Source organism: Daucus carota, chromosome 1, assembly GCF_001625215.2.
Source record: "Daucus carota subsp. sativus chromosome 1, DH1 v3.0, whole genome shotgun sequence".
In the NCBI taxonomy this organism is placed as follows: Eukaryota; Viridiplantae; Streptophyta; class Magnoliopsida; order Apiales; family Apiaceae; genus Daucus; species Daucus carota.
The window spans coordinates 26,845,417-26,863,016 of record NC_030381.2 but is presented as its reverse complement, the minus strand read 5'-3'; the positions used below and the strand labels follow the sequence as shown (position 1 = coordinate 26,863,016).

Sequence of the window (17,600 nt, the reverse complement as noted above, 5' to 3'; positions counted from 1 at the left end):
ATTTGAGTTACTCTTGAATCTTTTTTTTGTTGAGAGCAAAGTTACTCTTGAATCTATGATTATCCAGTGTGAAATGGTATTTTTTAGGTCTCTGAAGACAGTGTCTTATTAAATCAGAACAGATATGAGAAAACTATATATAGAGGGTGTTTGGCGACACTTTTTAAGCCGGACTTCTCGGTTTATAAGTTAGAAACACTTATTCGTACCGTTTGTGTAAAAAGTCGAGAAGCATTTATAAAAAGTTAGGAATGCTAACTTTTGTTTCAGGACTTCCACTTATTTCCCAAACACTTTAATCACTTATAAGTTTTATCTTGCTTCTAACTTCTACTCCACTTATTTATTTTAAGCAATAAGCACTTATTTTAAGCTCACCCAAACGGCCCCATAGTCCTGTGAATATTGCTCCTTATATATGCTGGATGAGTTCATGAGTTTGAATTTCAAAAAATGAAATGAAACTAATATTTAAAAACCTAAAGTCTTGTAAAATTAAAGTGTAATTTCGAATGAGTGATTAGAATGGCAAGAGTCAATGTGGCCAACAACATGATCTCTGAGTAAAGATTATCTGTTTCTCATCTTCCTATCTTCTCATTTACACATCAATGTCCTTTTAGAAAGAAACTGCAAACCCTAATTATATTGTACCCTTTATTTTCAGCTCTTTCCACCAATGATTTTATTACTAAAAGTTTTGACACACACCTCAATCCCCATTCTTCTCTTTATTATATGCTCACCTGGCCTCTTTTGTCATGTAAATTTCGTAGCCACTACCAGCCAACCTATAATCAATTGAGTGGCATTTGAGAGCCATTATTAGCCCAGTCGCCCCCCTTTATCTCCTACTATCCAATTTTGATATTTTTGGTTTCCATATTTTATGTAATATTAAATACGAATATTCTGATATTATCACTATTCCTCTTTCACGTTCATATATATACTTCTAGAATTTGAGAATTACCCATTTAATTACAACTATTGAGTTCAAAAAAAAACAAACAAACTATTGAGTTTACTGATAAAAGTTCAACGTGATATCTAAAATGAAGTACGAGATAGGCGGAGCACTACAAGAAATAATGCAGATAATTTTGATAAAAAAAATTATGTAGAAACTAGTTAAAATTAACAAAATAATATCGAAATTCGTTATTTTTTACTGAACAAGGAATCAGTCCATATGTCCAAAATATGTAATTTTGACAGCTTATTTTTGATAGTTTAATTTCGACAATTAAACTGATGAAAATTTACATTCTGACGAAAAATTCAAATTGGCCGTGGCCATTGTAAAAATTTTGACTTTCCTGCTATTCTTGTGAGTTATTTACACAGCGAACAAATAATTTTAAAAATAAAATCACGGTGAGTACTAAATTAGATTCAAGTAAGTGTTCTAGTATTTTAGATAAGTCATTGAATTGAAGCCTGCACTTAACTTATTATTTTTAACCACAAAATTAAAAAAGGACGTAAAAATTTTAAATTTAACTCTGCAATATGTCAAATTAATTAAGTTTACTGTTCAAATTTAATCACCAACCCTAGACGGCTGATATAAAAAGTAAAAAATCGACGAAAACATACACAGTAATCCTTGTTTATAGGGATGACAACGGGTTGGATCGGTTCGGATATTTGACATATCCAAATCCAAATCCAAATTATTTTTAAAATCCAAATCCAAATCCAAATCCAATCGGGTTTCACATATCAAATCCAAATCCAAATCCACGGATTTCGGATCGGGTTCGGGTTTGTTCGGGTTTATCCAAAACCTGAATTCCGAAATTTATATAGTGTTGTAAACATATTATTTTTGATTTTTTCGCACTTAAATTTCATTATATTTAAAACTAAATTACTTTAATAATAATGTATTACACATTAATAAAATCTTGAACCGTATATAATAATTTCTAAACACAGATCTTCACTATATGATGTATGAAATTTTAAAGTAACTCATTAGTTAAACAAAAAAAATCACTATAACCCAAAGAATATACACATTTACACTCTACCTATATATATATAAACAAAATTTAGTGGATTTAAAATTGAAAAAAAGTATATTAGTATACTTATACATATACATACACATACATACATACATATACATATACATACATACATACATATATATATATTTGGATTTTTTTCGGGGTTCGGGTTTGGATCGGGTTTGGATTGGATTCGGATTTCGGGTCGGGTTTCGATACAGAATACCTAGTATCCAAATCCAAATCCAAACTCGTTCGGGTCTAAAAATCAAATCCAAATCCAAATCCAAATCCAAAATATCGGATTCGGTAAGATCCATTCGGATCGAAACGGTCGGGTATCCATTCGGATCGGTTTTTTCTGCCATCCCTACTTGTTTAGCGCCAACTCAACATCTTCATCAGCATGTCCCAATGATTCACATTAGCAGAGTGATCTCATGTGATGATTGCTGTTGATTACTAATCCCAAATTATAGTTAAATACAACGTTAAAAGTGACCATGATTACATGTGTTTAGCCATCAATTACATTCACTTAGCAAGGTTATAACTTCTCCAGAACATACTTTTGGCTGCTCCTATACTCCCTCCGTCCCCCTCGATTGTTTACATTGGAGGGGGACACGGAGATCAAGACAATGTATGAAAAATGAGTAAAGTTTGATGAAAAGTGGGTAAAGTGGTGGGACCCATCAATATTTAATAATATATATGAGATAATGGAGGAAAATAGTGGGTGTAATAGTAGTTTTTATTGTTAAATATGAGATAGTGGGGGAAGATAGTGGGTGTAATGATGATAAAAACTTACTATTTATAGTAACGTAAAGAAATGAGAGGGACATCCCAATATAGTAAGTGTAAAGAAATGAGAGGGACGGAGGGAGTATGTAATTGTGTTTACTGTTTGAATTATTAATTAGTCAAGTAATTATGTGTATCTTGAGATAGATTTGGAGAATAATCAAAGTAGGGATTAAAGTGATGATGTTTCATTTGCAACTACCCATATTAATATACATACTCCACTATTACTGATATTTTGTGGTCAAAAACTTTTAGCTAGCTAGAGATGGACCTCTAGCTAAAATGATTTCAAGAATTCATAGAGCAAACTATATCCTATATTAAATTCATCAACAAATTAAATTTAGCTAATTAGTGCATGGTGATGCAAACAACAAGTCATTTATGTGTCTTCTTTTTTAACATTTTTATTTTGTTGAACCTAATTCACACAAATATTTGTATCTGAAACCGAATCGCAGAAATCACGGATATATTTATTATATGTTAACATCACAATAAAAACTTAATAAATCAATTTTTATATCAATTTTAAATTACAGATAGTTTGTTTTTAATTTAAGTTTATTTGTAAAGAATTATTTTGTCCAGGAAAACGTGTGGGTGTGTGTATATATATTCATTTGTGTAAAATATTTACGTATGTCAAAATATATTAATTTAGTTGCTTATAAAGCATGTTTGTAAAAATCAGGGACCAAAATGAGTAAAATTTGTAAAGTGAGAAAGGAAATGGATACAAACAGATGGACAAAGGCACACTAATATTCTCAACTTTCTTAATCGAAATTATGGCCATGCATAATCCAACAGAGACCAAATTATTAATGCGTCATTGAGTGAACCCATTATATTGTTCCTTATCTCTTATATGAGACAATTATTATGCAAATTTAACGAATTCAAAATATACAAAAGTAGGTTAATGTCAACTTTTGTATACGAATCTGCACTTATAAAATCGCAATTATGACGCCACCTTTTTATCATTCATGTTTGATCTTACCTATTCCTCAATCCTCACTACTTGAGGTAATAGCTAGTAAAAATATAAGCATATTAAAGATACGATATATGTGGTGGGTTTTTATACTGAAACAAAATTATGGTACGTAGATATGGTAGCTTGGCTTTTTACTAACATGTACAGTGTATAATCTCAGAGGTGACTCCTTGGAGTCTTCTTGTAATGAGTGATTTTGTTGATATTGAGGATCATTTAGGCACACACAAAGTCAATATTAACGGCAAAGAAACACAGTGTTTAGTGTTTCTTTTGTGTGTAATCCAGTGTTTAATGATCTGTTAACATGCATTCTGATTAAGCATGTCACTTCTGAATTTATTTGTCACTGTTTGCATATGCAGGTATATTATTGTTGGTGGCGCAACACCCGTCAACTCCACGTTACGGCAGTATAATATGGGAAATGATTGTGCGCACTGTAGTCCCTTACCATACGCGCGAGTTTGCCGCTGTATGAAAATTCACCGGAATCTGGGCATCCTAGTTCCCATGTGGTGATTATCATTTACCTGATAAGTTGGCCATCCTAGTTCAAGTTACTCGGATTGCGTTTCGGAGCTTAATTCGTATTCTAAAATTGCGAAAAGTAGTACAATATTTGACCCAAATTAAATTGGGGCCCTTTAGGACTCATCAGTGGGGGGCAACACATGCATGTTAATGTTATATCAGTACCACCCAGGCACCCACACCAATCTACTGATACATCGCTACCAGATCTAGTTATATGAAATAACAGGATTGCAAACGGGCCCGGCCCATGAACTTTCTCTTCCTTACGTGTATAAGTTTAGGTTTAACTTTTTGACAGGGGTGGTGACACTTAGCCCAACTCGACGTTTTTGATTTAAAAATTCAAATCTGGGATAATTAATTTATCCAAATGCTGATCCGAACCAACTCCATGATCCAAAAAAAAAAAGAAAAAAAAAAACGCTCACATGAGAGTCAAACACCTCATCTCCCTCTAATCCTAATTGTCTCCATCTTTTTATTCGCCTCTTCTACCCATTTCCATCTCTATCCTCCTCTTCCATCTAAATTCTTTTTCTCTTATACCAATCTCAATTTCTAGCCACCCCTTCTCCATCCACACAACACCTCTTTTCTTTATAATTATCTATCAATAAACATCCTTTTTTGTTTATTTCTTCTTCAATAAAATTGAGTATGGATCCACAAAACTCGAAAAACGCATATGGGTTTTTTCGTTACCTTATGTTAGAGTTATTGTTTGTGTGTTTGAGTGTCTCGCTTTGTGTGATTTGTCTCGCTTTCTGCAATGTGTTGGTTGTGTTAGAAAATGAATTTTACAGTATGATGGAGATTTGAAAATCTCGCATCAACAACACTTTCAGCAAGTTTATAACTGGTGTGCGGCAGGTAGATAGCGGGGGTGCGTTAGGAACGGTAGTGAAAATCACATATGCTCAACTCTCACAAAAAAATATCTGTTCATAACATGAGGTCTCTAGGCTCAGGTTTTGCAACTAAGTCCTCTAAACTTTGCACTATCCATGAATTTATTGTGAGGTCAATTGTGAAGCTACCGTTTTTAGGGGAGATGCTGACTGGATTGCTCGGAAAATCATTATCTTCATTTTTAATTTTCAGAATATTTGTATTAAGTTAGTTAAGCAATTTGGAACCAAAACGGCTATTTTGCTCGTTTATTCGTTTTTAAACCTCGTTGCATGATTAGTTCGGAGTTTGTTCCGATTGAGTCTCTTTCAACGTATTAATAAAATCAGCTCTAAATTTGGCCAAAAAAATTAATTTTTATATATTATATTACATAATTTTTATATTAAATTATATGATGTTAAATTTTATATTTAATCATTATTAACTACTTATATTATATTTACTAAATTAATTAAATTATATATGTCTTTTAATCAAGGATCCCAAAATAATATGAGTAATTTTGGCAATATTTTGATTAACTCGGAGAAAATTAAAGTAATTTGGCCGATTAAATCAAAATTAAATTTTTGTAATATTTTCTAGTCATTTTTTACACTTTAAATTTTTATTTTATGCATTTAATTATGTACTTTTTATTTCATGCATGTAATATATACTGATTTAAATTTTAATAAAATTTGGTTTCCTAATTATTGTAAGTTTTATTTCAAAAAAATTAATTTTATTAATTATGAATTGCATACTATTATTAATTAAATATTAATAATAACAAATTAATTTTAAGTCTGATAAATGAAAGATATAGGGATAACAAAATGATTATGCCGAAATAAAGTAAGTGATCTAAATTTGGATCAGTGAACAGTGGTGATCCAAATTTGGATCAACATTGTTCACTGATTTGGATTTTAATTTGGTCACGGCTGGGTTTGCCTTTAGGCCTTAGCTCTTAATAAGAAGAGCGATTTTGTTTAAAGGATACTTTCTCGTATAAAAAATTGTAATCGAATACAATAGTCGCTGTCAGAAATTCCTTTTGTTCAAGAAACTTTACTATCTAACCCTTGGATATGTAAAGATGACCATGGACATTTAGTGGTTATTTGTTAAATCTGAACCTTTGGTTCTGGATGAGAGGAACATTTGGATGATCTGGATGGTTAGTGAATTTGATTTTTTGGACGAATGATGCTGTTTGTTTGAGTTTCTACTAATTTATGTAGATGATAATAATTTACTCATATAACATGTTAAATGATTAATATTACATGAAATTATATTTTGATTGAATAAAATTAAAAAACAAGATATACTTATTTATAGAGGATACAAAATATTTAAAGCGTCAATTTTATTATTGAAATATTATTGTAAAGACAAGGTCTCGAAACACAACTATGTAAGAATTAGAAAAAAAATAACAATTTTGAAGCAATATGATCTCGAAGATCATTAATTCATGTATTGTGTAGCTTGAGATCCCCATTGTGTCTCATTTATTGGTCCTTCCATGTCTTCCTCATTTTCTTCACCATCACTACTTTCATCGCATTGATCAAGGTATTTGTTTTCTAGTTTCTTTTTTCTAATTAAATTTTGAACTGTAATACAGCAATCACAATCTCTCGCTGCGTAGAAAATGAATATGGATCCATTTGTTTCAAGATTGCAAACCTCGCTTTTAACACACCATACGCACGCTCGATAAACTTTCTCAATCTTGCATGGATGTGATTAGACTTTTCTTCCTTATTCAAAGCGCATTGACGGTGAAAATCTGCTAGCAAATATCTTGTGTTACGGTATGGTGTGAAATAACCACGTGTATTTGTATACGCCACATCACAAAGATAATATTTATCTGCAATATCAAGGTATTATTTATTATTTATTTATTAATATAAAATATATATTATCATATTTATTTGAATATTAAAAGAATACATACTTGGTGGAGGAATCGGGAAGCTAGAGTAGGGATTAAGCGCAACTTCAACTAATATTTTTGAATCATGTGATATTCCTTCCCATCCGGCCCATACGAATATGAATACCATATTAAAATCATAAATGCATAAAATATTTTGATAGCATTCACATCTGTCTCTTCCTCTGTATCGAGCTTGTTGGTTAACTGGAACAACTAAAACATAAGTAATCAACAACATCATTAATTGCCCCTATTGCAAGTATTAAGATATAAGTAACAAATAAAATCATGATTATACTAACCGAAAATATTTTTAATAGTTCTCTTTGTCTCCGAGAAATATTTGAGTTTTGATTTGTTGATGTAGGAACAATGATTTCTTTTGCAAATTCCATCATTCCATTCAAAAACTCGTGAAAATATTTATGTACTGTTTGAGTAGAGTGCGCGAATGGGGAGGGGGAGAGAGAGGGGGAGGGAGAGAGGGAGGGAGGGAGGAGGGGGAGAGAGAGGAGCTGGCAGTTCGGGGCGGCGTAGAGGCCGCCGGAGTCGAGCTCCGGCCGGCGGGGGGTATTGGGCAGGGAGGGAGGGAGAGAGAGAGGGTGAGGGAGATGGTAGGATTTGGGGGAGACGAGGGCATAATGGTAAAATCATAAATGAGTTGGAATTGATTAATAAAATACAAATAGAATTGGAATAATGGTGGATATAATTTAATTTGGGGAAAAATATTAAAATAAGATTTAAGTATAGTCCACATGAGTTGGTGAATTTGTGGACTATTAAAGTTATAGATAAATAAAGTTGAGAATTAAAGATAATCAGATATAAAATTGGATTCAGTGGGTTTTAGTTGATTGGAGATAAAAAATTAGAAATATTAAGGGGATAGTGTTATGTGACACTTAATTAAATTACTAGGGAATATGATTGAACCGGAAATATTATAAGTGTGAGAGATTATAGGAGTTATTATTATTAATTTAGTAATCGTGGACTTGATATTTATCGTGAATTAATTAGAGAATCTCTTGGATTATTAGAAAGGTAGTTAATAAATGAGCTTATGGTTCATTGAAAGTGTACATTTTGTTACACTTCATTAATTTAGGAATTTTTAATTAAAATATGGTTATAAAAGTATAAAAGATGAACCGAAGAATAATTTATAAATATTTAGGGATAGTTACCTAAAGAGAATAACAAATTATGAAATTCTTAGTGAAAGATTTAAAGGATATTTATAATATTATTGAACCTAATCCTAGTAAAGAGGAAATATAAATATTCATTCTTCGAGAATAATTCCTTCGAAGTAAAATATATTAAATTCATTACTTTATGTGATTTAGAATCTTTACTGTTCGGAAAGGCGGACCTATCTGAGACGGAATTTTATAGCAAGGGACGACATGCAAGTTTATTTATTCCCTACTTTTGTTATGCTAATGTGCATTATTTATTTGTTAGATATAATACCATGATATTTGAAATTTTGCTTGCAATCCCGATATTTTTATACTCGAGTATTCCTGAAGATCGAGCAGAAGCAGTTATTTAAAGATTGGACGTTCATTTCGCGTATTTATTATCTAATTTTATTTCGTGATTTGAGTTTACCCATTGTTCGGGTTTACTCACCTTTCAAAAGAGATTATCAATTATTTCAATTTTTGAACCCTTATATTTATGTAATCCTGTCGAAATTATATTATTATTTTGGCACTTTCATTTTGCTACAAGACTAACTCGATATGTAATTCTTCACTTTGCTTTCGTCTCGAATGCCTAACTCATTTCTTTAGGTCAATATTTCATTCCAAGAACGAATCAATTAGCGATTTTAATTTATGATTATTCACCAATTTTGATCATTCAAGTATCTAGATCCCTAACTAGAATTCATTCATTCTTACGAAGATATGACATTCTTGTACAACTTTCGGTTAGCAACTAATTCTATTCCTACCCCAAGGGTATAATTGACTTAAATTCTTATTACATTCGCTATCGTATTCAAATCTTAGAACCCTATTCTTGTACTCAAGGGGATAAATGATTCGTACAAGGTTTGATAACCGAGTATGATCGACACTCTCGTTCGTTGTTTGGTTTGGATTACATGATTCTTCGTAATCCAAAATGACTTTGACTTCATATCGCAAAGGTGCATTCGTTCCCACCAGAAAATGACTTTGGAGCTTTGTTGATAAAAAGAGGGCATTTCCTGTACTCTGGGGAAGAATCTTATAAACTGGTCAACACGAATGATTCTAATTCGTGGAAGAGAAGAGTTATTACTATCTCTATGTGGGACAACTTAAAGGGTTAAAAACGATAACCCTTATGCTAGCAATAAACGGGGAAAACTTGTGACACCATTCGAAGTCGCGATCAGACTGCGAAGGCGTTACGAGGTGGTATCTACTTAGTGGCGGTATCGAGCCACAGGGTGGAACCATCAAGGATGGAGACCAGTATTATTCTTTTGCTCATTGATTCCTGAAGTTCAGTATGTGATTACCTGCGATTCTAATTTGTGAATCTGCTTAATTGTTACTCCCTCCGTCCCACCAGGTTCTTTACGTTACATTTCGACACGCGTTTTAAGGCTTCCAAAAAGTATACTTATATTATATATATATTTTTTAAAAAAATCCTGAAAAAAAGTTTGAAGTTTAAACTTTTATTCAAAAAAAGAAAAAAAAATTAAAAATACGTTATAGAACTATACTTTATGAACTTTATGAGAGCCTCAAAATGCGTGCAAACAGTGCACGTAAGCTTCTTGGTGGGACGAGGGAGTATATCTATTTAAACTCCTTGATATTTATGTATCTGTGAAGTTGCACTTGAATTGAGAACTTGCCGAGCAAATCATTTGTTCATACTTGCAATATCTATTCCTTTTAACAGTAAAGACAGAGTATGGCTCGAATAAAGAAGATAATCAGGAAGCGTACCACCGCAAGGGAAAGTGCAAGGCGTGAAGTCAATGCAAGGAGAAGGGTACGAAGACAGACCCCCACAGCAAGGGTGTTTCACTTTATAATAATAGTAGTAGTTGACACCTTTGGACCTATTATTGTAATCATAATCTAAGACTGTGTGTAAGTGTTGTATCGATCTCTGGACTTGTGGGAAGTGTGAGTTGTAATATAAGATGATTATGTTATGCTATTTTTATGTGGCGACCTGGATTCGGGGAATACGAGTTTGGGGGCGTCACAAATGATTGCAGAAATTCCTGACAAAATAACTGAAAAGGCCGAGTGTGTAGCATCACGGATTCTCCTTATTGCAACATTATATATATAATAGATTAATATATATTAAATTTATTATTTAAAATATAATATTTAATATACATATTTAAATTGAAGAAATGAAAATTTAGAAACATTAACTTTTATTATTAAATCAAATTTCACAAAAATAAGTGGAAAAAGCTGAGGGTAAGGGAGTAATTTGAGCATAAAACTCGGAAAAGAGGTACAGTACCATTTTGTCATTGTTTCTATCTTAGTTGTTGGCGAGTCAAAACAGTAAAACACAGAGACCAGATCTACAAACACCACTTCCTCCCCACATTTCCCGACACAACTCCGATGAACTTCCAACAAGCGACCTCCTCCCCTACCTCGTCCTCCACCTCCTCCACAGCCCAGGCCCAAAAGCCCAACCCGGACTCTTCCGACCCAATGCACTCCTGGTGGGAATCCATCTCCAAGGCCCGCACACGCATCTCTCTCCTCTCATCTCTCCTCTCTCCCTCTCTCTCCCTCTCTTTTCTCGCTGACACTGACCGTCCCGCCCGCTCCCTCCTCTCCTCCCACTCCGCTTACTCTTCCATCTCTCTCTCCCTTTCGGACCCTTCTTCCGGGTCAGGATCCGACCCGCTTTGTCACTGGCTCTACGATACCTTCCTCTCCGCTGACCCTGATCTGCGACTCGTTGTGCTGTCGTATGTTCCGGTTTTGGCGGGGGTTTATCTGTCTCGGGTGCATAGCAATTGGGGGTCGTCGTTGGCGGGGTTTGAGGCTGTGTTGCTGTCGATTTACGCGGCGGAGACGAAAGCGAGGAATGGTAAGGCTGTTGTTGTTACATTGCCTGATTTGAGTTTGCCGTCTTTGTATCATACGCCTAGAAATGTTGGGGGTAAATCGAATGGGAATGTGAATTTGAATAATGATCGTAATTTGTCGGGGAAGAGTGGGGTGTTGTGTCCTCCGTTGGAGCCTCAGACAGCGGTGAAATCGACTAAACGGGCTTTCATTGTGGGGGTTGCGCTGGATTGTTATTATAAGCAGATTTCGCAGATGCCTGGGTGGTCCAAATTGGATTTTTGTAGGTTTGTGGCTGATTGGGCGGGGCAGGATTGTGAGTGTAAGTCGGAGTTTGATGATCAGGTTGGAAATGTGTTCGGGGATGAGATTAGGGTTGAGGAGATTGATGAGGTTGGGGAAGGAATTGAGAGTTTGAGGATTACAGAGAATGGGGATTGTGATGTGGGGGTGAAAGGGTCGAGGATTCCGCTTCCGTGGGAGCTTTTGCAGCCCGTTTTGAGGATTTTGGGGCATTGTTTGTTGGGGCCTTTGAACACTAATGAGGTAAAAGATGCGGCTTCTGTGGCGGTCAGATGTTTGTATGCCAGGGCATCTCATGAATTGGTTCCTCAGGCGTTGTTGGCTACTCGGAGTTTGATTCAACTTGATAAGAGAGCAAGAGAATCTGAACAATTAGCAGCTGTCAATTCAGCTTCTTCAAATGCTAATACACCCAGTAAAGCGAAGAAACCGGAGATTCTTTTGGTTTCAAAATGAGAGCAGGGTATGTATGTCTTTGAGTTCCTTAATTTGTCTTGCCTTATTTTGGTTCAGATATTAACTGTATGTTTTAGTTGTGGATTAAAGGTTGTATGTAATTGCAAGTTCTATATATAATATACATGTAAGTGAATGCTTCTATTTGAGTATATTTGTCATAGAATATTTTAGTTGGTGTTGGTATTATGTTTATTACTCTATTTTCCTATGATGGTTCATTTAAGAAATAAAATGCTTACTGATAATCCACTATTGTTTTCCTTTTCTCGATTGGCTACGTTTTCTCCACTGCAATAAACTAGCTTATCGGCAATTCTAGTCAAAGAACCCATGACTGCACGGATGACGAAACTATGATGTGCACCTCTTAACTATTGATGGCTAGGACTTAGCTCCTCATATTCCTTTACTGGTTTGTTATATTGACCATCATTAAGACTATTGCATGCTAGAGCCCCTATAAAAGTCCATCCTTTGGTCTTCTTATGTAGTGTGCATTTTACTTGAATTTATCAGGTATTCACTATATCTTGAGTTGAGTTTGTTGTTTGTAAGACTACCTATCTTTCAAGTAAGAGTTCATTACTTCCTTCTTATAGGATGCATACTACTTGGAGTATGACTTTTTGTGGTGTCCATATTGTTCAGTTTTGCAAAATCTTTGGTTCTTAAGTTTAGTATGTGATTCTAATTCCTACTATGTAATTTAAACTTATTAGATCCTTTTCATGCTGTCATCTTGTTCTTGTGGCCAAAGGTGCAATTTTTTGTATAGCTAGATATCTCCTGTGGCATTCGTGTTTGTAGGGAGCCTGTGGCCTTTATAAAATATCACTTACAAATTTATATTTCACAAGATATCTTTATATTATTTACCAACTAGCAATAGAGTAAGTAAACTATTAACGAAGACATCAGTACATATGAACTTATAAAGTAAAAAAAAGGAATGAACACTGGTGCAATGAACAAATGAAGAAATGATGCATATAAGGTAAATACTCTGAACTAGGGCTTTGTTAATCTGTGACCTGATAAAATTGGGTTGGATCTTGGTCAAATCCTCGACTTAACTTGGTGGCAGAAGCCATTTTACCATATGATTAATTGATTAAAGCTTTTATATGCCCAAATCTCCATCAGATGACTTGTATGATCTACTATTTTGGGGCACTTTTTGTTGAATTCTTTTAGTATTTTCTCTGGTATTTTTCGACTTTTTTTTTTTTCCCCAATGGAACTGGTGGAAATCTGCCTTTTGAAGCCCTTGTCAGCATTCTGAAAAATTCCAATAATACCATTTACTTAAACATTTTCCTAACCTTTCAATATTTATATATCGTCCTCAAGGCTGAGCACGTCACGAGATAGCCATTCTCCAGTTGATCACTTCTAGGAGCATGGAAGTACCCTGAGGTTTACTGCTATTATTTTGATCCCTTGAGGCCCTCAGTTAGAATTAGCAATTAGGATACTGAAGGCTGATTCTTCAGTAATAAAACTTGCATCTCTTTTTTATTAGAAATACAATATAGCCAATTCACAAAATCTTCAGCACTTTAGTGGTGTCCTCAGCACGCCCTTGCTGTTTTCATCAAGAAAGACCAGTGCAGTGCTTATTGATGGATATAAAATATTACATTACCTAGACCTTACCATACCCTACTTTTGGGTGAGATACCATATATGTTTTATTTGTTTTGGAGCAGACACCTGACAAATTATACCCACTAGAGTGAAAAGCGAAACTGCAAAGAAACACAAAATAACCGAAAATCCGTACAAGAAAAACTGATTTAAAGAATCCGAAACAAATGATTTGCTTTTGGTTACAAGGAAGGTGGAAAACTGCACTAAAATTAACTGAACCACTATATATGTTCTATTATCCATTTGTTAAGTGTATATTATATACTATTATGGCAAATATAACTAATTTTACACAATGCACTATTTAATATATGAAGTTAAACTTATGTAAACCACCTTTAGGCTTATAACTGTTAAATTTACCAAATCAATTTGCTTATTGCATCTTTAAAGCAAAAGCAAAAACTTCCAGTGTTCTGTTCAATGACGAGGAGTAGAAACATTTATATAGATAGTTCTATATATATATTATTGATATGTAATACATTCATCAAATTAGAAAAACTTATTTTACTGGAAGATTGTAGCACAAATATATATGTAATTGACAGAGTAATGTGCATTTAGAATTCCAATTTTTCATTTTCAACTAATCCTATATTCTTATTAGTCTATTGTGAACCAAACGGACTAATATTCCATACTGAATTAAACCACACATTGGTTGATGTTTGTGAACACACTATGCACACTCTGCTGTCAACATTGTGAACCTTCATCTTGTAATGGCTACTGTTTGGAACAACACTAAGCACACCCTGTCAACTTTGCTGGCCTTCCTTTTGCATCAGTGGATGTTCTTCCAAGTTCCACTCCCTCAGTTTAATATTTGTGGTTTTCTCTTCTTTTTGAACCCTTCTTGTTTGAGTTGGGTTTTGGCAGGTTATATGTGTGTATACATATACGTAGCAGATCAAATAACATTGGTGTACTAGTTTTGCATCTCCATAATACTCGCAGTTGCTACCCCTCCCCCTGACACAGGCAGACACCTCCATATCTTGGCGGAATATGAGTGCTCTATAAATTGGTACGTTCCCAGGTTTCGACTTGTCAGTTATGAATTTCTGAACAGCTATTGTGAATTGCATTGTCTGAAGCACGGGCAATTGGACGGATCAAATAAGGGGCGCGCAAGTTAATTTTCTTCACGTTGTCAACAAAGTTCGTATGTCTGAAAGTTTGAGGAGAAAATTAGAGGCCGGAAAAAAAAAAATTAGAGGTCAGAGTTAAATCAGAGGTTATCAGTTTTCAGTAGGTTAGAGTCAAATCAGAGGATTTAGTTATCAGTTTTCAATAATTAGCGAATTACAATACCAAATTAGACTTAATAGTAATTAAAAAAGTAAAATAAAATACGTGAATGATAAATATAAGTAGTAAATGATGTTATAAAAGTAATGTTTGTCAAATGTAATAGCTGCAGCACCACATATCATGGCATACCAAACTAAGCAAACACGTTAAAAGATTTTGAAAGACTGATTTATGACGCACACTTTATTCCGCCTGTATAGAGCAAGCTTTGCCTTTCATTTGTTTGGTAAAACATATACTAACTCCTTTCCATTTTAATAGATCAATTTGCACACATCACACGTATTAAAAAATATTAAATGTGATATTTATTTTACAAAAATATTATTAAGTTTTCATTCATTTTGTTCAAAGTCAACATAGTTTACATTTTAAATAATGAAAATTGTTTGGGATGGTAAATAATAGTCCATTTTGCACAAATCACACATATTAAGAAATATTAAATGTGATATGTTGTTATCATTGTCATATATTGATTATACAAAAATATTACTAAATTTTTATTCATTTTGTTCAAAGTCAACATAGTTTACATTATAAATAATGAAAATCGTGTGGGTTAGTAAATATTAATATTGAAATTTGTATAGGATAAAGAAGGACAATGGGAAATATATTGAAGCATACTTTTTCATTTCCAATCTTACATATTTTCTATTCCCTTTGTCCATCTCATTTTTTACGGGTTCTTTTCATTACCTGCCACGCATTTTAGGACATATATAAAATATAGTTTTACAACTTATTTTTTAAAAAATTTCTAATTTTTTTCTTTTTTATATAAAAATTTAAACATTAATTTTTTATTCAGAAGAAAAAAATTTAAAAATAATTTATTGAATTATATTTTATGAGAGTATTAAAATGTGTGCGAAGTATCTTTCATAAACAACTGAGGGGGACTTATGTAATATTAATTAGTTTTTTAGTGTAAAAGAGGTAAACAATTGACGAATGGAATATTAATTAGTTTCTTAGTCTAATAAAATTATAACACAGTTATGTGTATGAGTCTCTCTTTCAGTCTCACTTTCGAGCTTTATTTAATATATAAGTACAATCTAACTTTACTTATTTCACAAATATATTATTAGTAGTATTATTGTTTATAAATTTATCATTGTTTGATTTATTAAAGATGTCTATGACTATCAACTTGGTATGTCTTTAAATAATATTATTAAAAAGTTTTTTGACGGTTATGTCATTGAAACTTTTTAATTATATTTGCATATATTTAATTGTTTATGTATTAAACCTATATCTTGACGTGTCATGTTTCAAATATATATTTATATATTCAGAATGATGAACCTTGCAGAATTAGAGTTGTTATTTTTGATTTTTTAAAAAGAGTTATCTACCTTGAGTACTTGATGCAGAATTAAATCTTCGTGCTAACGGTTTAAAAGACATCACATTGGTCGAGAGAAATCTCCATTCTAGAACAAAATGCAAAATAATTATCTTTTTCAGGCATAACATTCATGAAAATCTAAATTGTGAATCTCATAGATAGATTTGATTACCAGAAACTTGTTCAATTACCATCAAACCAATACTAGATTAATTTTAGATTACAAGATTTTAATCTGTAGTTGAATACAATTTTGTCATCTTCAAAATAAGCTCAAAATTAATTTATGTTGCTGAAAAGATAAGGAAAATTACATGAAATACTACCTTTTAAAAAATATTATAAAAAATACTGTTATTATAAAACTTATTCTCAGAATTACTATTATCTAAATTTTATTTCAAAAATACAATTTGTAACTTCTGCTATTTACAGCTTTGATTTTATAATTTCTAAAAAAAAAAAATTAATTTATAAGTTGATTTGAGTTTAACATCTTTGACTCTACTTCTGTAATTTATAACTATACCACCTACACTTGGTCACAAACTCATTGTCTTTTCCTTCAACTTGATTCTTTCGTATCATTTGTCTCCATCTCCTTGGAGATGTTGTTTCCGTCCTCACTCCCAACATTTGATAAGTGGATTTCATATCAACTTGGAAGCCTTCGTTTTGACTTAAATTGATGATCTGGTCTCAAGTTTTTGATATTTTTGATATGTTTTAGTGTTGTGTTGTGTAGGTTTCCTAGAAGGAGGTCGGAGAGAAGATTCATAACTTCAAGTGAAAAAAAACGACGAAGCAATCGGATGCACGAGGAGAAAGTTATGGACACGGAAGCGCTGGCTGTGCGAGGCTGAATAAGTGACGCGGCCGCCCCACTTGTGGCGCCCGCCCCAAGTGTGGCGCGGCCGCCCCACATTCTGGACGGGAATTTAGGCCCGTTTCGCCCGTTTTTGATCCGTTTGAAGGCTCGTTCGCTGGGGGGCTTAAAGAAAAGCATGGGGAACCAAAAATATAACCTAGAAACATTCTAAGGAGCACGTGACGGCTACGGAGAAGATCTAGTTTCATAGTTTTCACTTTTGTAATTCTTTTGACTATTCATCCCAACACTGATTCTGACATACCAATATAGATAGCGGAATTTTCAAAAATATGATGGGCTGATATCTCTCTTTTTTGTGGCTGAAAAGAATAATGAGCTGCCATTGAAAATTAAAATCATTAAATT

General features: G+C 33.2%; 1 protein-coding gene across 1 annotated transcript; it reads left to right on the top strand.

Moving 5' to 3' along the window:
• The first annotated feature begins 10,714 nt into the window (after positions 1 to 10,714).
• LOC108205431 (uncharacterized) lies at positions 10,715 to 12,182 on the top strand. The gene has a single exon (XM_017375386.2). The coding sequence runs from the start codon at positions 10,819 to 10,821 to the stop codon at positions 12,031 to 12,033; it is 1,215 nt and encodes a 404-aa protein (XP_017230875.1). The 5' UTR covers positions 10,715 to 10,818; the 3' UTR covers positions 12,034 to 12,182.
• Positions 12,183 to 17,600: the final 5,418 nt, after the last annotated feature.